Below are 25,947 nucleotides of genomic sequence, written 5' to 3'. Positions count from 1 at the left end.
TTTGCGGTCAGTCACGTACTGAACTGTGAATGGTTTAATGATTTATTCTGTATTAACAAGAAAACGATTTGTATTTTAGTGAATTCTTTTGTTTTTTCTTGTAACTTAGATAACCCCAAGACCCCAAGATGTCTGCCTTTTGACATATTTTGCAATGACCACCATACACCCCTGCAGTGCATGGACAGTACTCCACAAACCCCCTGAGGGCCCCCTTCTGTCTACCCTATGACAGATTTCATTTGTTTGGACTTGGGGGTATGCACATGTACAGAACTTATCTTCTTATTTAACTAACCTGATAACAATCAGAAACTTTTCATAAACACATAAGGAACCAGTAATTCAGACTGATTTCAATTAATTCACACGTAAGGAAGCAGCAGAACGTACATCTCTGTAGTCTGAACCAGCTTAAAATGATTTATAGTGTACCTGCTCTGTCAGGAGAGGGTCAGATGATGCGCCATGAAACTGTTTTATGCCAATAACAAATATCCAACACCCTGCCATACACATTTAACACCTGTCATAGGCTCCTCCTGTTAATACGCTGCCATGTTTTGTTACTTACGTCCTCCATGTATAATGTTGTAGTATTTCTTTTGATGCATCTCCACTCCAGGTAGAAAATGTTTGAACAAATTCTAAAAAATCGTGCTGTGATTAAATGCATTCCGCTATCATCCCCTATATAATAAATCTGGATAGAGCTCGAATTAAGTTCATATTTAATAAAAAATGTGACTTTTTACTTTTTTTTCATATTGTGTCTCAAAAAAAACAGCGTGGGCAGACTGTAAATCCACCACACATAACATCGAAGGTTGTCAATTCACTGCTTCAAAAGAGTTAATTAGATTCACTTCTGCCATGGCCTGCGCTGCGTCAGTGCAGAAGGGCAATTTGACTTGACCGCCTACTCCCGCATAAAGGACTGCAGATCATCCTCTCACAACTGTGGCTTTTGTCTCGATGGGCTGCTATGCCAACACCATCGAGCTGCTGTACGCTCAGCCTTCAAACTGCTGAGGTGCCTTGTGTGAGGAACATGTTGGCTAGCTGTCATATTAGAGCTCTTCATGACGAGCCTTGTAGTTTCAAGGTTTGCTTCCATTGACTGCAAATGTCATCCCCTTGTATCCAGAGACTACCTGAGGGAGTGTTATTTTGTGTGACCCTGAGTAGCAGTTTAGTTATTGTGTGCATTGTGAAGAATGGACTTAATTTCCCTGTAGAGAACAGGATATTAGTCAGCTGACAGATCCCTCACATGCCCGTGGTGTGTCTGGTGGTTTTCTGATAAATGTTTGTAACAGCGGGATGTTGCCTGTGGTGCTAAGAACAACAGGCAAAGAACATGCATGAGACAACCGAGGTGGGCGTGATTCACTTGGGTAAAATGAAGAAGGGAAGTAAAGCCTTTAAAGCTAATGAGAAGCAGCTGTTTTCGTTGGACACGATGAGCCCACACCCGTTGCGTCATTTTTGAGCTAACTAGCTACACAAACACTGATAATGGCATCAAGCATTTGGAAGGAAAGACAAGAAGTCGAGCTGAAAAGGAACAAGAGCGACATTTGGTCTCAACACAATTTCACAACTGGTTAAGGAAATGAGATTATAGGCTCATTTGCTCCACTGTGTCTTCTCTCAGTCCTCCCAGATGATCTGCGGAGCCTGGACTAATTATCTGCTCAACTGTTGCACCTGAACCTGCCGTCTCATGTTTGTGGAGGCAAGACGATAGAGCATGCGGCGCTTGAATTAATCGACCCTGCGTTCTGATTGTTGTTTGTAGGTTTTGACAATTTGCGCTGACATCAAGATGACCGAGCTCGGACGTTGCTGCTTGCTGTTGAAATGCAGCTCAGACTGTGCAGCACACGGCCTGTGGCATCTGTTTGCTCAGAAAGCATCTCATAAAAATGAATGGCCGTCCTGACATTTATACTATTTATAGTCGCAGACTTGATGAGTGCCACTCATCTGATCCGTTTGAACCCTTCTTTATTTTTCTTCATTTAGATTACAAATTATTATCATTTAGTATTTTTTTGTGTAATGCTTGTGTCCATCTCTGTCTGCAAGTCAACGCCTATAGTACAACATTCTGTACAAGTGGTCAGTAGGAGGTGTTACGTTCTTTTTATTTTAAATATTCTGTAAGATCACTGCTAGTTTAATGTGTGAGTAAAAACAGAGATTCTTTTCTTCTGCTTTTTGATGAAAATGCCTCAATGCTTTATTTTAAATGGGCTGGAAATACAATTACAGCATACAATTCTACTATTATGTGTCAGGTATGAATTTGATCTGGATTACTTTGCCTCCTTCTCTCTCCTGTTTTTTCAGAGCCTGACAAAATCAATTTGAATCCTGCCGTCAAGCAACTGTAGAGAGAACTTTTACTACGACGAAAAAGATATCACTGCTTTCGCATCAGCACCAAAGATCAGTCTCACGCCTTCCCTTTCGCGTGCTGCACATGTGATGCAAAACTATATTAAAAAAAAAAAACTGCAAGGAAGAAAGAAAGTGAGATGGAAAAAAAAACATGCCCTCTCCTCTCGGGTGCAGACTTCCATTTAGAGAAAAGTGCGGCTACATCTCTACCTCTTCAGATCCCATTTGAAGACCCCTATCTGACCACTGCGCTGTGTTATTGGCACATCTCAATGCATGGGCCTCTTAAGGAAAGAGCTGCTGCGTCTGTCTCTCTTATAGCTACCCAGTGCAAAGCCGGCGAATGCCATTATGCTTTGACTTAAAAAAAAAAAAAACAAAGTGTTAAAACGAGGAACTAACAGAAACAGTGTGATGGCTCTGTGCTATCTCTGCGTAAAAGTAAACTAATTAATGGTGTACTTTTCTGCCCTAAGAAGGTTCAATTGTGGAGGCATTACAAATAAATATTAAAATGTATAATTTAATGATCTAAAATATAAAACATTTTCACCAAAATAGTTTGGTGCATTCCCACATTTGCACGAAAGTCAATTATGTGTTATGTGTCTCATCGAACTAAGAAAATTTTATGAGACTGCAGCTCCAGTTTTAAGTGTTTATTTTTTATCGTCAAGTTGCAGGAGAATCATTTAGTTTTACAATGTCGGGATGACACTAAAGACGGTATAGCATAGCGACCATCTGGCCAGTTTTCCCAAGGCCTTTTCTTTGCCATATGGCTATGTGTTGTCCCTTTACAGAACTGAAAAGGCCCCTGTATATAATGCCCTGCACGTATTCAGAACAATAGGTGCAATATATAATGTGCATTTAAGTAATGGATGCTCTTGGTCGTCAGCCTTCATTGTCATTTATGTGTCTAAAGCACTGTGGAGTTACACAAGCTGGACATGTAACTGCATTTGAGTGCTTCCACTTTGCAGAAAAATCTGCTCTTTTCCACTAGACTGCGCTGCTCAAGCGGACCTGCTTCAGTCATCACAGCAGGACCATCTAGTGGCTAAATCGTGCATTGATACAAGACGCAGAGAACTGCGGCCAAGCTGTCCGTCCGTTTAGGAATGCCCGAAAAACGTCTTTGGGGGGACAACACGAGGGCTGTTTATTACAGGGAATCTGCAACTCTCTGGTACAAAACTGCCCTTCATCAGACAGTACAATGCAGCACCAGTCAGCCACCCCCTCCTCCTTCTGACTGCTCCTGGCAAAGCAGATTCAGCAATGCCTGATAGCAGCTCAGATGAATGGCGCACTATAAGTTTTCACCCAAAAAACGCTGAGAAGACGGTTTGTTGCATTCAGAAAGGAACAACTGTTCAACAACTGTTCCTTTCTGATGCCTGTGTGTTGCATCAGTTCCTGTTTTAACAACACTCTGTAAGTTCACTAACAAGACCACACCTCAGTGGGTACAAACAAGACTATTTGAACCGGGTTAGGGGCAGGGAAAGGTAAGAGATGTTATGAGAGGGGGTCTAGGGGAAGGGATGAGAGGGGTCAAGGGGATGGGATAAAGGCAGATGTAGAGGCCGATGGTGGTCCTTCGATGTTCGGGTGGAGGAACCCCGGGGAGTGAGATTCAGGCTGGGGGCATATCTCTGGAAGCCCCGTGTCCCCCTGGTTCCTGCTATGAGACTGTAAAGAAGAAGAAAGAACAGAGGGGTACGTTAATAATGCATTGATTGTTTTTGCAGGGTGACAGGTCTTCACTGCAGGCAGTCCTACTATGAAGCCATACTGTTGTGATACGCTCAGAAAAAATAGGTGGGAAAAGTCTGAAATGCTTCACCACCACTATGACCTCCAGGTGTACCTAATAAAGTGGCCTCATATTTGTTTCTTTTTTGGAACAGGCAGATGATGGTGCTATCAAATATTGCACAGAAGAATTTATTTATTAATCTCATTGTACATGTGTGTAGTGACAATAAAGGCATTCTATTCTATTCTATTCTTTTCTATTATTTTCTGCATATAATTATACTTTCAGTCAGTTACTTTCAGTCAACGACCTTTGCTGGTCACTTGCTGCTCCTGCGTGAAATCTATACATGTTTCCATCTGAGGATTTCTGCCAATCTGCAATTGGACAAACATTTAAGAAAAGACAAAAATCTGAATAGCAGAACCATCTTGTCTCCTTTTGATGATGATCTTGTGACCCCTTGGAATTGTCTTGTGATGTTGCGGAGGGGTCACAAGACAAGGGAAACCTTTTTACCAGATCGTTGGTGTCATTTGATCAAATATGTCAGCGGCTGTGAGAAGGTTTGAGACTTACAGAAGGCACTGAACAACCGCAACTGATCCATAAAAACTCTGCAGACGGTATGATTTAATGATTTATTGACATTTACTTTTTTCCACCATGGTTTCTCTTGATACCAATAGTATTTACCATAAAGTTTCTTTTTCATTTAAATTACATTTATAATGTTTTACTCACATACACATTTATTGTTTCATTTTTCTTATTGCAATAAACAAGAGTAGCCAGAATGAGTCAGGTATTGCTACAATTCGCCATACAAACTCTTTGTCCCCTCCGATAATGAAATTCAAAAATAACTTTATTGGCAAGACAAAATCACACCACGGCCTCTCCAACTCTCTCTCTGTCTCTGCTCTGAGAGAGACTGGGGCAGAATAAGGCTAAGGCTAGTAGCCTAAACACAGCTAACATGAAATACCTGCCCAGAAAATAGGAATCTAACATTTATTTCCCGAATGTGAACGATGAGGGGTGACTCTCTGGGAGTTACCACTTTATGAACATATCAAGGACAATATGAACATGTCAGTGGTGTTGCTTGACTCACCTACCAGGGACCACACTGCAATACTTTGACTAGGCTGCGTTATCCATCAAGTCTCGGACAGAATCCAGGATGATTCACAACATGAGCAGCTTTTTATCTGCGCTAGGCCACTTTATAGCTCCAGGTTGCCTCTGTCTCTGATTGGTGGGAAGTGGGGAGAGAGCAGGTCCCAACGCACGCTAAAATACATATGGTACACACACCAACAGGAAGGAGAGCACAAATCCTGGAATAGTATCTCACTCACAAAATGAACTCGAAGATTACGTTCAGCAACAAAAAAGAGCACAATGGTGGAAACTGACACCAAGCCAGCTTCTTCTTTAAGTAATGGCATTGATAATGTTCCCCAGGATTTTTCACTTAGACACATTTCTCACACACAGAAATAAAATAATGCAACTCAGCAAGTCCAAATAATAATAATATTAATAAAAAAAAGGCCTGTTGAACAGATCTAGCTTTAATCCCTTGATACCTGGTGTTGTACCCTGTTCCCCAAGCAGAGATTTACCATAGTAAAAAGGCCCTTTAATATGAAGGGTCGGTCCCTGTGCCCAGATACACCGCCGTCCCTCGCCGTCCCTGTCTCAACCCCACCCACCCACCCACCCTTCCCCCGAGAACGTGAACTCCTCGCGGAAGAACAGAAAAGTCAAGTCAGCTGGCGTGCTCCCAGTTTACACATGACTCCAGACAACATGTCACAACATGTCACAATGATAACAAGTCACTCTGATAAAAATTGCTCATTGCATTGCAATATTCAGACAAAGGTAAGACATTAGAGCTCATTGCTTCTCAATGAAAGGGCACAGTGTACATCTCGTTCAGAATAGGGTGTTAGTTTCAAGCTGTTTAGGTCTGCTGCTGTCTAGCTAGCTTTTGTGGCTGCCCACTGTTGTTCTGCCTGTTTATCAGTCTGTCTGAACCACTCGTGTAACCCACTATCCATCCAACCATTTTCTTCCTTTCCCTTTATGGATGAAGTTATTAACATTTGCTACCTACAAAAATATTTTTGTTAAGTTTTCTGTTTTGCTCTTTTTTTTAATGTGTGATATAAATCCAGACCAACAGTCTAAACCAAAACCAAAAACAAAAAAATCAAAGTGCTCACCAGTCTTTGTAAAAGAAAACAAATCATGGTGCATTTCATGGCTTTCAGTAAGACAGGAAGTATCAATAGATGCCTTGGGCTGGATGTCTTGGCTCCCGCTCCAGGCGGCTTCCCTAGGCTTCTGGCTTGGTTGTCACTCCGGCTCAAGATCACTTATCCAAGTATGTATTTGGCTTTCATCTTCCTCTATTTAATTTGTTCCCTTTCAGTATTACGGTTGCCGTTGTCGATGTGCCTTTTAGACTCTTTTAGAACCTTTGGATGTCGGGTAGGTGAGGAGGACGAGGCGGAGGAGGAGGAGGAGGAGGAGGAGGAGGAGGAGGACAAGGCAGGAATCGTAGAGGTCAACCCAGTGATGCAAAAGTTGTCCCTGGTGGACCTTATTGTGAGGTTGCATGCACGAACAACATAAACACAGCAGTACACAGGGTCACAGCTAAGTCGTACATGCCCACCAACACAAAGGATCCGCCTCTCAGTGAAGACGGGGGGAGATGTGAGGATGTCAGTAACCTTTTTGAAAATCTGAACTGAAGTCTCATCATATGTAACCTATGCTCTCTCTAGTACCACATTTTTCATTACTGCACATAAAAGATTCCTTAAATAAAAGGCAAATCAAGCCAAGGTTATAATTATGTGTTAAACACAGCAGTACAGTATGTACCAATGTGCAACTTCTGCTACTCCTCCTATTCTCTCTCCCCGTTGGCGAGGCTCTTCTCTGACTGTTATGGAAGTTGGCAGATGTGCCCTAAAGCAGGTTTTGTTGGTACAATCTATTTTAAACGCAGATTTGTTCAGGCCTGTGTTTGCCTGCATGCTGCCTGGGGTCAATCCATCCACTGACCCGTGCCAGCCCTCCTCTCACCTCACCCTATCAGGAAATGACAGGGGAGCGCAATCCCCCACAGTCACTTTTCTGCTCTCCCTACCCCCCCTCGCCTCCTCCAAACCCTCAGACATGTTCAGATGTGGCTACCACCTGCCTGTCAGCCGAAGTCATGTTGTATCTAGCGAGGGCCTAAGTGTCATAAATTGAAGAGCTGCTGGCCTCCGGCACGGAGCAGGACATGTACAGTACCGTGGAGGCTGCCACAGCTACACGCGGCGCACACAGCAAAGATCGATGGAAGCAGCTACCCTACTGACATAACATTATTGTCTTAGTTTTTGAGGTGCATAGGATGAGAAGAACACGCTGAGCAGTGATGACAGGAGAAAACCAACCGGGCCCAGGATAATTATGTAACACTATGTGTGGTTTGATGTTTCTAGAAAGGTCTGCGTGTGTTTCTTCTGTAGCTATTGAGGCGGCCGTGAGAGGGCCACAGTGCAAGGGAGGGACCAGGGGAGGTGAGAAATGTACAAGGGAGTTCAATGCATAATGAACATCTCTCCTCTAACTCCATCTGCAGATCACTCAGGAGTCTTTTGAAATGGAAGGAGGGTGAGTGGAGAGTTTCAGGTAAAGGGAAAAAAGAGAGACTTGTACTCTTTTCCACTGTTCCATTCCCTTGCTATTGTCTCAGTCAGATACTTTAATGATTGTATTTTTTCCCCCCATCAATTGCTGTTTGTTGAGCTTGTTTGTAGTTTCACAGTGTGCTTTTGGAGATGATGTTCCTGACTGGCAGAAGTCAGAGGGTGATGTGTCAGTAAGGAGAGAAGAGGATTGGACCATGGGTGGTGCGGATGGGCCCCGGGGCTGGTCTCAGGATGGCGTGGCTGAGATGTGGGCCTTGCAAGAGGTGATGGTGTGGGTGAGGCGCAGGGGCAGCTGCACGCAGGGCCAGCTGGTTCGAGGACGCTGCAGCGGCCATTGCTGCGGCAACAGCCAAGGGGCTGGGCAAGAGGCCTGCACCCAAAGCTTTGGTGAGATCCTTGGAGAAGGTCAAAGAAGACTAAAAACAGAAGGGAGAGCAGAACAAGAGAGAGAAGAGTGACGGTTATTAGTTCCAGAAGGTCAACACATGCAAAGGAAACAGATTCAGACTTCCTCTCCAGACTTTTGATCTGTCGTTATGCTGAGTTTAGAAAAATTGACTATCTTTTGTAGGGATCAAATCAACATGCTCTAGCAGCTCCGAGGCTTTGCAGGCCCTGTGTTCTCAAGTATCTCTGTCTATCTGATCTGTGGATCTTAGGTTTTCTATTTGTGTCACAGGAGCCAGAATTTAGTAACAGTGAAAGGTTACCGTCAGATCAGCTCCCCTGTGCTTCTTGTGTCGGCTGAGCAGAGGGTTAGGCTTCCCGGCCATGCCGTCCCGGTGCCTTCGACTTGATATGTGCTGAAAAAAAAGACCACTTGTATTGATTGCATGTAAATTATATGACAAAATAAAAAAGGGCACTATCAAACCCAGATGATCTGTAATATTTTTGGTCACTAAAACAATTACAGGGATCTTCTTCCTACCTGTTTGAGTTGCAATTCAGAGTTGACCCGCACATTGCAGATCTCACAGTGGAAGGTTCGTTCCTGAGTGTTGGGGTCCACGGGACCCCCTCCCTGCTCTCCACTGGGCTTGGGACCCAGGCGAGGATATGCCTTGATAGGCCCCAGCCCGCTCCGTGCCTCCAGGATAGTTTTGTGTTTAGTACCTGCGTGCAGAAACACAAATTCAAAAAAAAATTAAAAAACATGGGTCAGCAATAATATTAACCAAGGTGAAATTACACATTTAGAAGCTGATAGAATAGAATTAAATAATACAGTGGAGATCAGTTTCTATTTTTAGCACATGAGTCATGTTGCTTCGACCTGTCTGAAGCCAAATGAGATTGGACAGCATTTCTCTGTTGCTCAAATTACAGCTGGAGAAACAATGACAGTGACAAATGTCAGAGCATGGCAAAAAAGAATATGCACCACATGCTTGATTCTCCAGTAAATAACCACATATGCGCAACATACTGAGCAAATTGCCGTGTCCTGTGAAGTTGTAGAGCTAAGGTTTCGCCACAAGAGGGCAGCAGTCAGACAGCTGTGCAGTCAGAGACCTTGAAAGTGAACTCAAAGCCCTATCTAATGTTAACATTATAAAAGGATGATTGATAATATTTGATTCAGCAGGGTGGGTAGGAAAAACTTCATACGGTGCGTACTCCACTATATTACAACCTCCACCCTCCATGTGCCAATATCAATGATGATACTGGCTCACCGAACCTTCACTTTCACAATCAATAATTTAGATCATAAACGTCAAAGTTTGGAAAATTTAAGGGCATGTTATTATGAGATGCAGGTTTCGTACGGGCTTAGGATGGATTTGCGGTCAGATATTTGCCGGGCACAAGAGCATGACGCCACACTTTTTACCGTTTCACTAAATATTTATGCGATGCAGTTTTACAAGCTCTTAAAAGAAGCACTAACTTTGTCTGTCAAACTGGGAACAAATAGAAATATGTGATTCTTAGTGAGGTTCATATTGTACAGGCATCATGGGCATGTCATTCTGTCAATCATTAATGTAGTGCAGAGTAATCACATCAGGGGAGGGGAGTGGGGGGCATGTTTTATTGCAGGTGGCTGTGTAACACAGACATAGCACGCACACACACCAATCTAAAAACTTGGACATAAAGCTATACCAAGAAAAAACAAAAACCCAGATAATTCTGAGTCTATGTCTAGTGTTTTCTAAATATTCCTAATTTGAAAAATGCACAGAAAGTTAAGACGTCCTCTCGTACACTGCATATTGAGAATGTGCCTGCAAAGTTTCTCATCGAATAAACACATATCTTGTTCTTGGCTTAAACATCCCTCTCCTCTCAACCCACTTAACTGCTATGACTCTCTGCACGCGCTCTACAAAGAAAAACATCTTATGTCACCGTCTCTGATTTTCAGATATGAATTTGAGGCACTCTCTAAAATCCCTTTGAACAGAGTTAAGGTTACAGGGGAGGGATAAGTCATTGGGTCGGGGTAGAGGCTGTGGGCTTCACTGGGGAGATAGGGTCTAGAATGACAGGTTTTGCTCGTGGCCAGAAATGCGGGTGTCTGCTTTTTGCCTTTGTTCTATTTCAGTCTGACAATGGACGGCCCGGTGGACTTTTCGTCTTTGTAAAGTCGGCTCGCCGTGTAAACCAAAACACAAGTAGACAACGGCACAAATCCAGTCAAAAGGCGCTGACAGGGAAACTGTTAATGCAGCGAGTGTTGCAGAAATATTACATCCAAATCTTTTTCTGACTTTTCTGCGGTTCATTGTGCCACGCACACTGTTTTCATGTCTCGGTGTCTGCGTGACACATGATTTTATTTTTGAACCCCGCTAACATGCACAGTATATTTTGAGAATGAGTGAGAGTGATTGCTTCCAGATTGCTTCCCTGATAGATTTTCAGCTGTCTCAAATTTTAGTAATCCAGGGGTTGAACATCGCAGCCAACGGTGACACTAAACTGTGACTCTGGATCATATTTAGGAGCTGTAATATACTTCGTTTAATCTTTTTTATATACTTACACATGTATGTATGTAGTAAACAGTGGGCTGGTATGCAACAAATATTTATTGACATGTTATTGCAAGAATGACAAGTAAAAGTGTTAATTCAAAAGACCTTGCAGACGTTAATCCAGCTACAACGATGATAATGATTGATTAATGCATTAAGAAGTATGTGTTGGCAGCTTTCATGTCTGACTGAGCTGACTGGGGCTCAAGTTACTATACTATGGAGTCATTCATTGTGCTTTGTGTAGTATACAGATCATGTATGTGTATATACACTGATCAAGCATAACATTATGACCACCTCCAAAACAGTTGTGACTCATCAGAGAATGGACATGGGCCTTCTGAGGGTGTGCTGTGGTGTCTGGCAACAGAATGCTGTTAATGGGGGCCTTTGGGTCCTATGGGTTGAGGAGAGGTTTCAGTACATCCCATAGATACGTGATCAGTTTGGGATCTAGTGAATTTGGAGGCCAGGTCAACACCTTTTCATGTTTTTTGAGTTGTTCCTGAACTGTTTTTGTGTGTGTGCCTGTGTCAGGCTGCTGCCATCAAGGAGTGTCATTGCTGTGTGGTATGGGTGCCTGGTCTGGTCTAGGTGGGTGGTACATGTCTAAGTAACATCCACATGAATGTAAGGTTCATAAGTTTCCCAGCAGAACATTGTACTGTCACAAGATGTGTCAACGTTATTCACTTTTCCTGTCAGTGGTTTTAATGTTGTGGCTGACCGGTGTACATTAATGTCAAAAACAGAACAGAGATCCAGCTGATTCAACTGTCCTCTGAGAGACTGAGGTCACAGAGAAGCACACTCTAAATTGGTGAGGCAGAAAACACAGTAGCAAGGCAGTGGGCACCTCAGGGGTAGCTGTAACAAACAGAGAGAGTGTTGTCATGTGTGGTAGCTGTCTGACAGAACGCTCCAGCCAGTGCTGTTGTTCGTCCACATAAAAGGCAATTCTTCTTTTATTTCCTTGCATAAATCCCTCATGCGGCGGTTACACGCCTAAACCATCCTCCTATGCAAATTTCTTTTTCAAATGGAAAGCTTCAGGGCACGTAAAACATTTTTTCAGAAGATGGAGGTGGGCTGGGGGGGTGGGTGTTAGCTGTAAAATAAGTCAACGCACACACACGCACGCACACAGGTGAGGCACCTTGACGGAGTGCATGAAAGCAGGAGAGCAGTGCTCAGTTACAGAGGTCAATCATGTCAGTGTCAAACAGATCATTTATCTGCTGATCAGTGTTAGTACCATCCACTGGCTCGAGTACCATCGAGTCTGTCTCCATCCGACACTCTTATTTTTCTTATGAGAGCACAACACTGAATCTAGTCAGGTTTCATCATACGTATGCACAGTATGTATCTTTGTACAATTCATGTACGACTGCAAGGAATAAGATAATAAACGAATCCACTCAGTCCCCTGTAAAATTATAATTTTTAAATTTGTATTCAGAAAGGATAATGCAATCATTCCTGGGACACGCTGTCCTATGAATAACTTGTAAGACAAACTTTAATAGCAAGTGCAATTTCATAGCTATAGTTAATGTGACAATATGCAGCATTATCTATGTTGCTGAATTCTGTTTTTATGATTTTTAAAGTGTTTAACCATTTCCGTTTTTACACTGCTTAAAGTCTGGGGTTTCAATAAACTTAAACTGACCCATATATTTGTTTTTGTTTTTTTTAATTAACTTGTTTCTTTCTTTGTCTTGGCATTATCTAGAAACACACAAATGTTTTGAACTTTTGGTCATTTTCCCATCTCATTTAGAAAGTAATACCAACCTTTCTAGAAGTGTCTGCGTGTCTCTCTCTTGGCAGAATTCCTCAAATACACAGGATGTTAAACACTTTGTTTCTAACAACACTGTGGTTTGAGTAAATAGAGAGGAATTCGGCTGAAAAAAGGCGAGGGAAATTTCCAGAAACCCAAGGATAATAAAATCACGGTCAGTTCCATGTGGTTTGTTTTTCTGCTAATGTCTAGAAAGTGCGCTAATTTCAGGAGATCAGAGCTCACAGATTACCCACCTTTGTTGTGGGCCTCCAGCTGTGATAAGGAATTGACAGCCACCTTGCACAATGAGCAGTAGAGCAGCTTCTTGGCCTTGTCTTCCTCCGTCTCTGGGTTGGAGGGGCTGGTGGAGGCCGGGGTGCCAGCGGCTCCTGAAACCGGGGGACCGGATCCCGGCTGCTCTGAGGCGACGCTGCCACTGCCGCAGCCTGGGGAGGAGGAGGTCGGTGGGATCAGGGGTGGAGTGGGGGTGGGAAGGAGAGGGCACATTGAGGGCATGGGGGAGTCCATGGGTGGGGTGGGTGGGGTCGGAAGAGGGGGAAGTGGTCCCGGGGCCAGTATGGGCCCGTTTAACTGCGACAGAGGCCGTGTTTCATCTGCGACAACAAAAAGAGAGACAAGGAAAGAAACAAAATAAATGTTAGAAATTATGTGTTTTTTATAGTACGCAAAAACGTTCACAACTCTGAATTAGTTGTCTTAAACAGAGGAGTAAATATCCCTTAAGCAAAACTGTGCCATGTCTAGCCACTAACCACTCCCAATTGGATATGGACCACATGGTCTGCTCTATAGATCAGACAAACCAACATAAAGCGCTTGCATTCAGAAGTGCTTTTTACTGCATATGCTGTCGACCATAAATGGTTAAAAAGCCCCCTTTAATTTTCATCGAGGCAGAAGACGTATTGTGACCCATGTGTATCAAGGGACAGGCTTGTGTTTAATATGTTTCTAGGCTTTTTGAAGTTTTCCAGCCATTCTTTCTCTGATGTGGTTTCCTCTCATTGAACTGTTTCTGAAGGGGGAAAAAGAGGAAACAGACACCTCGGCCCACGCTCGTGTGTCTTTGCAACACACACCTGTTGCTTTTGGCGGCGGTTGAAGCAGTAAAGGCACTTTGCTCGGACAACACGTGAAGTCCAAAGAAAACGTAACGGAGTGAGCTCTGCGCTCGCTCTTCGTCTAAATTCTTGTTGTTGCATGCGTGGGAGTGCATACTGCGCATAGAATGGCTACATGCTCTGTTTTCATCGCAGAACATGTTTATATATACGTTGCCAGACAGATGTTTTCAGTCAGCCACTCCCATACGCAAGGCCATCGGCATTCGCTAAGCAGTCAGGGTTGGCTGAAAAAAAAGGCCCCCTAAATGTGGATGGGGTTATTCTGAACTCCCCCTCATCAGCAGCGACTGGGAGGCTTTTCTTCAAACTCTGCAGGATGTAGCGTCAAAGCTAGTCAGCAGAAAAGCCTCTCTGGATTATGGCATTAAAGGGATAGCGTGCAGTATTTCTGGAAGAAAACAAATATTGACTTAATTTCCATTTAAAGATTACCGCATGCATTGTTATTCTGTCACGTGTATATTTATGCTTTTGCTCCACTCTGAGTCTTAAGTGACTATACAGTATGACAGTGTGTGTATTTTGGTCTCCATGCAACTCCATTGCATCATCTCGGATGAAGATGCCATAGTGAGTGCTTTCCATTCCACTGCTTTCCAAGACCAGAATTCCTTGTCTTTCCATACTGGAAGTTTCCAGCTGTTGAGCTTCAAGCTGCACAGAGCATTTGTCAAACAGATGTTTTGTTAAAAAAAGAAAAAAGAAAGAATATTTCTTATTTTAACTCTACATGCCACTGTGAAGTCCATAAAGAGGCCCTGGATCAAAGCGCTGTTTGATGGTATGTGGTCTCTGGAGAGGTTTACGGCTCATTATATGCCTGTTTGATGCGACTGAGCAGGTTTAGTTGAGCACAAAGCTTGTACCTGCAAGTGGAGCCGGATAGAAAAGTGGCATTCTGCAGTGTTGTTGATGAACTTTGCACGCACACACGTTCTCATGACATCTTTACAATGCAGACAAACGAGCCCTGAATGCACAAATTTCACAACACATGGTTTGAGTTCAAATCCAGGGGGAAAGAATAGAGAGGGTTGGCCAAATAGTAATGAGGGATTTCATGATCCATGGTGGCCTGGAGTCGGGCCACACCAAACCAACATCCAGGCTCTGTTTCACCTCCGACTACACCACTGACTTTCTTTTAACCTCCTCGCAATGTGCTCAGTTCAAGGCTGACCCCCCCCCCCCCCCCCCCCCGGTGTCTGCGACTCAAAATCACAGATTTCACACAAAGTATTTTTTCTTGGCATATTTCCCGACTAAAATGAAAAGCGTGAACGATTCATTCTACGCGAGGCCTCCTCTCTGAGTAGAAGAGACAGCAGAAGACACAAAAAATATCTTTTTCTTTCCCAGAGAATCCCACTGTCACTTGATTCCCCCCAAACTCAGGATATTTGGTAAGTCCAATTAAACATTGAGGAGGCAGTGAACTGACCCTCCTCTCTGCCAGCTGACCTCATAGTCCAACAGAAGAAGGTATTATTCATGGGGACAGGTCAGCAGAGAGAGCTAACGCAGTCCAGATGCTTTACACTTTAGCCTGGCGTTTCTGCACTGCTTTAATCCACTTCAGGAAATTACAGCCGCGTATCGGATGTTGTCTGTGGGGAAAGGTTTTGTTGACAAAGCTGTGGGATTTAATACAAAGTTCATCTCCGTTCATTACGTGTGAACCCATTGTGAAATATCGTGGAAGACAGTATATTAAGGAGTGTCTATGTGAGCAAATGTTCATCTTTGTACACATAATGTAAGTGATCCTGCAGGACTCGAAACCAAACAAAGAGCTTTGTTGTTTTATAAAATACAAAGAAGAAAGCAGAATAAGAAAGTAATTGCTGTAATAATGTCTGCATGTGGCTGGATCATTACACAGTGCTTATGCTTTGCTTATATTAAACTGTCGCATAAAACCGATGCTATTTAAACCGAAGTAAACTGATTATAATATTTTGAGTTACAAGTCATCATCCTCACGTCCAAGAAACAAATTCCAGGGGCTTTACCACGGGACTGTGGTGGTGACTAGGTGTGAGAATGGCAGCTTGAGGATGACTCCGTCTGCCACAAGTGAAACCACCGGGCCCAATCTCAATGATTAACGAGCTACGAAACCCAACGCCGGCCTAACAAGAGCCCAGCCACATTCATAATACATCTGTGTGCCTTTTCTCAGTCTGGCCCGCATCCAAACCCTGACTGACACGCACATGTGTGGGCATGCAAATTGTGTTTATCAGGTACTGTTATTTCAGCTAGATTTGATCAAATAGGCCAGTGGGGAGAAAAACAACAACTGGCAAATTCCATGAAAATCCAGACTCTGAGGCAAACAACAACTAGACAGAGTATGAATAGTACGTCAGCTGTGTGTAACTCGATACTACAGTCACCTCATAGACATGCAACCCGAGCCCCCGCATGAAAGTCATCTATTTAATTGACCTTGGGTGTGTGTGCTCGTCTGTGAGCGTGTGTGTGTGTGTGTTCTAAAGAGTGCTATAATACCACGGTGGTTTAAACAGGGCCCTTCATTAGAGTGGGAGTGTCACACAGCAGAGGGATAAAGAGGAGGGGAGAGCTGAGCTCCTCTCCAGTGTAACAGCTGCCTCTCCATCACCCACAGGGCCCAGCCAAACCCTCAGCTCACCACTCCAAGTCCCCCAAAGCCAAGGGCCTCCTCTTTGGGGGCAAGGCTAACCTCAACCCCTCTGAGGGGCTATAAAACTCATGACCTGCTTTGAGAGCTGTTGAAGGAGCAACAACGTTCAAACATTATGCCATAACCTTTCGCTGTTTTAGCCCTCAGCAAGGTCTCAACATGTCCTGTTTATGGTCATCACTGCTGACTGCATTTGACATGTTGATGAGAAATGATGTCGTATGAAAGTGAAGGTCATAATACTAATGGTGAACTGGGCTGCTACAGCATATCTTATCCAAATTTTTCAGGAGGCCGTGGCAGTGCGTAAAAAATCCAGTATTAACAATTAGCCAGTTTGCAGGAACAAACACTCAACAGCAACAACAAATGCTGCTTTATATTCTAAGGGATTTGCACTGTGGGAAATGATCTCCTCGTACTTTTATTTGTGCTTGCATTGGCCGGACCAGTTTGTTTGTGTAAGTGTGTGTGTATATAAGTGTGTGCATGAAATATGTGTCTGAAACAGCCCAAACCACACTATATGTCCCAGAGACACTGCTTTCCCAGTTGGGACAACATGCAGCTGCTCTGCCTCCCAGAGATCTGCCCCCCCACCCCCCTTCCCTTCCATGGACCAGAGGACCCCACTGAGGACACACACTCACACTCACAAGCAGAGAAGCATGCAGCACAATCAGGAAGAGACGGGGTTCCAGGGTCACGAGAAAGAGGCTTGGATGGAAAAAGGCATTCTTTCACATGTTGCTACTTTCAGATCTCAATCGTGGCCCGTTTGTTTTGGCTCCTCGTGCTCTTGGACTTCACCAGAGGAAGTCTCACTATTGGGGGCTGATCTCTCTCATGAGGGAAGAGACGAAAAAGGACGAGCCCACTTACTTCTTTGAGATGCGTAGTAAAACCTAACAGTTATTTAAGTGGGTGGAAAAAGAGAGAGATTTGCCTCTGCTCTAGCCGGCTGCATTTTTGGCCTTTATTGGACCCCAGTTTCATCTTTTCATTCATAGTGTTTGCTCTGTGTCCTCCCATCAATAAGGGGGAAATGTCTGGTAAACAGTCAGCTACAGAAACCTTTGTAAATGTCACCAAAAACATGCCCGGTCTATTCATTGCCTGGTGTTTGATCCAATGACAGAGCGGGGTCACTGAGGGAATGGAAAATGAAGGGTGTCGGAAGGAGAAGGGCACACGGTACCCAGCCCCTGAATTATAGCTTGAAATACGAAGATGAGCCAGACGGGGAGAGATGAAGTAAGACTGAGACAACAGGGACAAAGCTAAGGACACCGCGCTAACGGAAAAGCTAGAATGCTTTGATCCTGCAACATTACCAAGTAATAAATTAATCCGCCAACAGTGAATTACTTTTTTATTAAAGTCAGATCAGCTGCTGTCTCTGTCCTTTAAGAAGCTGGCTTAGGTTTCCAGTCACTCAGACTCATCCTCAGTGGTGTCATTTTTATCTTTCTCAATCAGTCTTAGCACTCATTACCGCGATGTGGGGGCTCACGCAGTGTGGTCTATTTTGATTCTGTGGCAAATGATGTGCTACCTCCCAGTAGCTCGATCTGGAACGCGCAAAGACACACATGGACGTTTGCACACACCACAGCGGGGTTCCTTGAAAAGATGCCAAGAAACTGCCACGCTGCTATTCCACGTTTCATGCCAACTCACTTGCTCGAGGTCTAAATTAATGGACGCCAAAACAGTTTTACATTGCTCAGCGGAAACAAAGTATGTCGGCGCTGCATGCTCCGACTTCAATCCAGCTGTCATTCAGAAACCCGATGTCTGATGTCTATGTTTGTAAATGTACTTCTCTCTGTGTTGTTACATAATGCACATACACTATTTTGGGTTAAGAGGATGCGTTTAATTCAATATTAAACTTCTGATTTATTAACCTCGTTGGAAAATGGCGTCAGATTTTCTATCAGCTTACTTCCCTTCAGTCGCGCGATCAAAGGCAGTTTTCATCAAACATTTTCCAGCTAACTGTAGCTACTTGCAGGCTGACACACTGCTTTGAAGTTAAGGCGCCTTTTAATTTAGTAATGTATTTTAATGCGTCCAGGGCAGTAAAAGGAGAGGGAACATGTAGCCTAAAACGTGTTCCACTTTTAGTAGTATTAAGTTGTCCGTGTTTCAATAAATTTGAAGCTTCATTATAATTCATGTGACTTATTTATTAGACTCCCTACTGTCTAGCAGTTGTCTCCCGCTATCCGTCTGAATTCACTTTTCATTTTCCCCACATAATGAGCAGTACTGTCGTTACGAACGTATGTAGTTTGTGGGGCTGTGTTGTCGGTCATGAGATATGCTGAAGCCAAATCCGACCACACACGGAGCCTAGATACTCGCAAGAACTGCAATAAAATGCGAAGCCGCTGCGATTAGATGTCTTTGTTATTCTTGCATATTTTCTCTTTCATTTTCTGGAAAAACCATAAGCCTCTAAACATCCTGTGTGGATTAAAATGTTTATTTCTACAACAAGATGCACACAGACCCATTTTTTATTTATTTTTTTTTACTTTCTGTTTGTACACCTCGTAGCATTTTTCTGTTTTCTCACCGGCTTTGCTGGGCTCACTGTCTGAGGCAGTGCCGGGGGCTCCAGGCGGAGATGGGGAGGAGGTGGGGGGCAGAGGTTGAGGCTTTTCCCCCTCCTGAGGACGACTCTTAGATGTCTCAATGCCTTTGACTCTCCTGGCATGGCGGTTCCCTTTGTAATGGGCTTCTGCTTGACTCTGTAGAAGGACACGGAGAAAGAAAAAACGGATGGTTTATATTGCAAGTAAACACCACTGCCAAAAGAGCAGACGACAGGTTGGCTTAGAATCACCGTGACACCTGCACATGCATGCCTCATCGTGATAGCACGTTATTCAATATGCTCAGGGGACTGGAGTCTTGATGGGCAGCAGGCGGGTTTACAGTGGATAGATGGATTACAAGTCAGACAACGAAAAGGATGCAATGAGGCGGAGATGTGGACATGTGAGACAAAGACCAGGCTACTCCCCCCGTGTCCTTTAATTATCTTTCCGTCAAGTTTTCAAAATAACAACAAGTTATGACTGACTACACTCAGACAGTGCATCTGTTTGGGGATCATCAGCTTGTCTCCATAGGACATAACTGCCGGGCTCATAGTTTTGACATACATCCTCTGCAGCCTAAACCTCACACCACACATGCAGTATGACAGCACTTGGCTCCAGCTTTCATTACTGCAGCCATTGTGACAGACATGCCAAGGGGAGTTGAACCCGGGGTCAGTGGGATGTCACATCTGCCTGAAGGCCCCATTAGTCCATTCCCAACACCCTTCCTCCTGGAACACACAGACTTTATTATAGTATACACATTATCAGCGTGAAGCTGGAATAACGTAGGTTCCTATAACATAAATACAGCTGCTGCCTGGATAGGGTCGGGCACAATCTCCAGCGTAATTCCTCGCCTGTAAAGTGGTCAAAATCTAAATATACATGCTAGGAGGCGGCAAAATCCGTGCCTCTAATACCTGACCGTGAAGATAAAATGGGGATCTTTGTGTCCGGAGGTTTTCAGGCACTGAAGATCATCCTGCTGAAGCTAGTGCGGCTAATCTCCTGATGAAAGGATAGCTACTAGCTAATGTGTTTGTTCAGAGAGTAAATAACAGTGAGTCATCTATCAGGAGACCACTGGGACATCAGGGGAGTCTGTCTCCAGCCTCTGCGTGTCTGCACAGAGGTATGTGAGTCAGTGACAACATGGCAGACGAGGTGCTCGGTTGCTATACTGAGCCGTCGCCAAAAGTCTGGGTTCGCAGTGTGGTGATTATAAAAGAGAAAGCAAACATCAGTTCACCCGCACATGCACGGACGTGGGAGCGGCAGGAGAAACATGCAACTCTATCTGTTGATTCCGTCCTTGTGTCCCCTCTATCACAGTATATACATCCCTCTAGGAGAAGCACAAACAGGATGATACTGTAGCTGATACAAACACAATATGCTTAGTTTTGCAATTGACTCCACAGGAGTGAGTCGATGTGCCATGACATGGCCGTGTCGGTCAAATAATTGCATCAAGCGGTCAATGATATTTATTAAGTGGCTGGATTATAGTTGGGTGCCAGAGAGAGACTTTGTCTTTAATGAGTGGCTGACAGCTGCCATAGGTGCTGAAAGGAGGATTTGACTGACATTTAGGACATTGCAAAGACCAAAGGCTCAAGTGTGGAGATAGACTGGCTTGGCAAAGCGGGCAGGGGGTAACGAGTATTGAGGAAACTGAGTTCAGTTTGTATGTTTCCATTGTGTGTAAGTCTAAATCTCTATTAGATTGCATGTTTCCTGTAAATCACGATGACACACCAGGCTGCAAGTGCACCTAGTCAAACGGGGGTTAAGGTGCTGCTCCTGCAAAGCCTGCACATCAAGGTGGAGAGAGGTGCGGGGGGAAAGAGGGGTGGGAAGACATGGAATGCGGGGAGATAGAAAGGCATATGGTGGTGCATGGCAAAGCAGCCACAGAAGCTTTAACTTCTCCCACCAAGCCAAAGGGATCAACTGCCAAGCAGCTGAGTGTCAGGGTGGATGGAGACGAGTGAAAGGGAATGAAACAGACATGGTGCAAAGCCAGGGAACTTCAAGAAGGTGATGTAAAGAGCTGCACAGCGAATGGGAGTGACATGAAAGAGACTAAAATCTCAGACAGAGGAAAGGCTGCACTACATCAGACTGTGGTGCCTTTGCTGTATTATGCAGGGGGTTCGAACTGAACAAAAGCTTTATAGCATGATAATCATTCTGAGAGGAAAGCTATAACGTTAAAACATAGCTACTGTGCCGCTGGAGCTTCATGTGAAACAAAGAGAATTAAAAGAGAATAGGGGACAATAAACCAGCAGGAATCAGAGTGAAGGGGGTTGAAAAGAGAGCAGAGCAGAGGAGGCAGAGGAAAATAAGAGATTCATATCTGCCTACTTCTGCTGCAGCAGCTGTGACGTTGGTCAATGCAGCGCCACAGAGCCTGTGATGTCAGTAATGCAGCATGCCACCAAGGTTATTCTGCATGAACCACCGTTTAGCACCTCACTCACCACACAATGCAGGGACAATGGGGCACAAACCCTCCCCCCATCCTTTCCCCCTGTCCTTCCCCTCCAAGTCTCCTTCCTACTACTTTCCCAAGATGCACTGGGGCTGTCAGAGGCAGACACTAATCCATGCCCTTGACGAATGCATCTTATAATAAGTAGTGGCAGGCAATTTTTGGCATTTTCACTGTAAATAATGCAGCATGAGGGAGGGAGACAGACGAAAAGGGGGGGGGAGAAGTATTGCTGAGAGAGAGAGAGAGAGAGAGAGAGAGAGAGAGACAGGCAGAGAAAGAGAGAGAGAGAGACGGGCAGAGAAAGAGAGAGGCACAGTATAGAAAGATCAAATGGGATGTGTGAAATGAGGGCGATGAGGGGTGGGAGCAGGAAGGCGTAGCTGGATCTTTAGAAGACAAATGCAATGATCATGACATTACATGATAAGCCCCTCCACTGCTGCCTTTGACCTAAGCAGCCCAGTCAGCTCACAGATGGCAGATAAAGACAGGGAATGTCAACATCAAGGGCAGAGCCTCGGAAAACGAGGCTGCAATGCAGCACAGACTTTCAAAGCGTTTCCCGCTGTATTATTTTCAACATGAAATATTCATCCTCACTTGACATTGTGTAAAAGAAAGCAGTGTGGGTAGGGAGCCATTCGATGGCAGCGAGGAGGACAATCCTCAAGCCGGGCTTAGAAGGAGAGCACAAACAACACACAGCTGCAGGTTTGACATTGCCGAAGCACTGCAGTGTGTTTGTTTTTCTTGTGTGTATGGGACGTGACAGCTAGAGCGAGAGCTGGTGTAGTCCTGCTCGTCACAATCCTGATCATACACAGGTTTGAGCATATAAATAATGAGCATGCACGAGGAGGCTGAATTCTGTATGTCTGTATGTTTTGATTTGACTTCATTTTAGACGGTGTATGCATCTTATAGCAACTGATTCTCTCGTCTGGCTGTTGTAGCTCAAATCACTTGCCAAATCCAGTGATACAGCACAGCAAGGAAGAGTCCCCGTTCTCCAGGGGGACCAGGTCGGGGCCAGATATCATTCTCAGGTTCATGTCAGCGAATGACAGCTGAAGGAAATCATTTTTTGACAGGCATCCTGCTGCTGTACACAATATTCCTCACCCCGCTCTGCACATGAGGTAGAAATACTCTCCCTTGTACCACAATGCACAGTTACAACTCCAGGTCTTTTCGATTTAGCCGTCTTCATTAAAGGAGCACTCTAAATAAATATTTCAAGAAATCCCACGCCGGTATACTGTCCTAACTTAATTCAACAGGACACGTCTCAAGTGAAGAAGCCAGCATTTAATCGCTCAGCCGTGCGTCCCAAAGTATTTCATTATATAAACATCTCTGTCTGACTGTTTCCTGTTGCCTGTGAAGATATATAACAGAATTCTGCAAAGAGAAGTCCCAAGATTATAGCCCTGCAGCTCCCTGACCACATGGAAACCATGATTGTAGATCTGAGGAGTATATATAGCGCCGATCCGCTCCTTAATGTTGTGTATTGTGGATGGATGTACGCCCTGGCCCTGAAGTCTGCGCCACGGAATCAGGAGAATCACAGCCAAATTATACACTGCGCCCATAACGTTTGGATCGGATGTTGTCATGCGTCCATCCTGTTTGTTAGGAATAGTTTGAGATCACCACTTTGAAAGTGCTACCACGTGATTTTGGCTTTCATTAATTTGTCATCAGTCATGTATGCAAGCTGCCCGTGGGTATGACGTGCCATTAAACTCCAGTTATGAGTTTGGACTGACTGCACCATATGGGCAAACAGATGAAAAAGCGAACTGAGGGTTCTGCACAAAGTTATTCTGCATTTAATTTTAATGAGGCCTTTATTTCATAGCTTCACAGCATTGATGTCATGAGTTCCCATATGTTGAAGATCTCAGACAAACTGATCTTTGATGAGAAAGAGAAGATAAAAATCAGCAGCTCTATTTGTTGCTTTCAGCTACAGCAACAACCTTTTGCACTGCAGCGACTGTTGCACTGTCGCAAAACAAATCACATTCCAGGGCGGCCGCACGTGCCAAGACGTAGCCCAAACAAATGCACGGCGTCTTCTGTGTCAATATCTGCTTTTGGACGAGCAAACCACATTACAGAGAGCTCTCCAGCACATTCCAAGGGAAAATACTAAGTACAACATTACACATTTAATGCCAAGTGGGAAATGAAGACAATATGAGCGTTGGAGAGATTGATGCTGTGTATGAGTTTATGTTTATGTTCCTGTACCTCTGAGTTGAAGCGGATCTGGCAGACGTTGCAGGAGATGATTGGCCGCTTGGTCTTGACCAGAGGAACGCCAAAGGTGTGGTTGATCACAGCCTTCTGCACTGGGTCCATCTGCCAGAGGGAATGACAGGGGAGCAGACAAAGAGGGATAAGAGAGAGAAGAGACGACATCTGAGAGCTGTACTTTGTGCTGTTATTTGTGTGCGGGTGTGTGTTCCTGAAATCCGTGTGCACTACGAGTCGATATGCCAGTCTATCATAATGATAAAAGGGGAGAATTTACTGTGACTTCTCGCTCTGATGGTAGAAGTCTGGGGAGTAGTTTCTTTTCAACCCGAGAGATTAAACCTAAATGTCTGCAGAGTGGATAAATTACACAGACCAGAGTGTTAACACTGTCCGTCCAGTGTTTACTATATGTCTGTGTTGTCTTCAGCAAACAATAACCAACACTGTTGACAGCATGTTGCTACAACCCAGACACCTGTTGTATCCCAAAGCTCAGGCATTTGAGTGTTCTGACCCCGAGGGTTGCAGCATCAAACGGTCACTGTGCTAATTGTTTCAGCTGGGACATCCATCATCTGTGTGGTGTTAAGCACCTTGTATAAATTTAACTAACTCACTTAGCAGCCATTCAGCGTATCAGCGGCTAAAGCTCCTTGTTCCAGACACAGAAGAGCCTCCCTGCGCTGATCTAAAAAAGATTCTATTCCAATTGTTTATCTGTGTTTGAAGCTGAATTTATCCAGGAATCGCTGCTGGTTTACCTTAGCATTAGTGTGGACCCAGTGTCTGGTGCAGATTTCCACCACGGATAATTATCTGGCGCATGTCTGCAGCTACATCAGACATGACAATGAATGCACGCAATGGACACAAATAGACTAACAAGAAACACAAATCACGGCCTGAAAGCTGTTACGACTTGCGTTCTGAATTCACAAGGAAGTGAGGGAATGTTCCAGTGCGTCCTCCAAGTCTAATGCAAGCCTGTCAGTTTGGAGAGCCCAGCGGATTTGAAATGAGTTTGGTTCATCACTCGGTTTGATTGGGCTAATCACCAAGCTTTCCCTTAGGCTAATTTACACCAAAAGCCTGGGTCTGATCTTGGATCAGGGGACCGAGGGGAGAATGAGTATTCTCATAAATCGTGCACAAACAACCATAATTTTTTTTTTTTTTTTTTTTTTTTGCACAGTGCTTGTTGCTCGGCAAATGCAAAAGCAAAAAAAAAAAAAAAAAAAAGTCTGGGTAATAAAACAAGACCCAAGACATTTAGCTGTGAGGCAGGATGATACAAAAAGAACACCATCTGAGAGGAGAGGAAGATGAATTGGGACAGATAGAGAAGGAAAATGAGGGAGAACACAAAGAGGCAAACAGAGCGAGAGAGAGAGAGAGGGGCCCAGGCCGGACATCCTCACATCACACATTCTTATCTCATTTGGCTCTCTTTGCCATACTCCACGTTCCATGACTCCCCCTGTTTCTCTCCCCAGAAACTGCCGAAAGCAACTCTCTGCTGCTGGTGCTGCCATGAATTCAGATGGATACACAACAACAATATAGCTCGGCCTGTCGTCGTACGCTCCAGCCAGCTGAAACCGCCGAAAACAACTTGAGCACAAGGGCTGCAATAAACCATATCATCAATCAACCCACTGTTTGATCAGACCCTTCCATCGTCCATCAACCTCGACTCCACGCTCTGGCTGCCCACTAAATGACCCATTTTTCCCTTTTTTCTGAGGAAAGTTTAACCAGAGGTTGAACATGTCTGGAGGAGGAACTGCGCTCATGACTCATCGGCTTCACCCCAGCCTGTCGGTCCAGTAATCTGGGTGTGGGTCAGCCGTGATCCATCGAGTGGATTCAGCTGTTAAAAACGCGTTCCAGCTGCCAACAAGGCTTTTTGGAAGGCAGCTCACATGGCCTCTTACCCAAATTCTCCCCAAAACATGCACTCATGAAATAGGAGCAGAGCCCTGTGATGTAACTGGAGTGGGGTTTTCCAAAACTCACTCACACAATTTTGGCAAAATGAGCCCATGTGTTTCAGATGGGTCTTGTTTCCTC

The 25,947-nt window shown here is 44.4% G+C and overlaps 1 protein-coding gene across 3 annotated transcripts in view; it reads right to left on the bottom strand.

The window, feature by feature from the left end:
- Positions 1-5,910: 5,910 nt before the first annotated feature.
- znf385a (zinc finger protein 385A) overlaps positions 5,911-25,947 on the bottom strand; it is a 50,687-nt gene continuing 30,650 nt past the window's right edge. For all 3 annotated transcript variants that reach the window (XM_084554172.1, XM_084554171.1, XM_084554173.1), the window contains 6 exons: positions 23,869-23,979; positions 19,076-19,250; positions 12,933-13,292; positions 8,828-9,012; positions 8,607-8,699; positions 5,911-8,312 (listed from right to left, as the gene is read on the bottom strand). In XM_084554172.1, the coding sequence (XP_084410298.1) occupies positions 8,064-8,312; positions 8,607-8,699; positions 8,828-9,012; positions 12,933-13,292; positions 19,076-19,250; positions 23,869-23,979 (1,173 nt within the window). In that variant the 3' untranslated portion in view covers positions 5,911-8,063. The remainder of the gene's footprint in view (positions 8,313-8,606; positions 8,700-8,827; positions 9,013-12,932; positions 13,293-19,075; positions 19,251-23,868; positions 23,980-25,947) is intronic.

This window comes from Chelon labrosus (assembly GCF_963514085.1).
Source record: "Chelon labrosus genome assembly, chromosome: 10".
NCBI lineage: Eukaryota > Metazoa > Chordata > Actinopteri > Mugiliformes > Mugilidae > Chelon > Chelon labrosus.
This window is presented reverse-complemented; position numbering and strand designations above follow the sequence as displayed.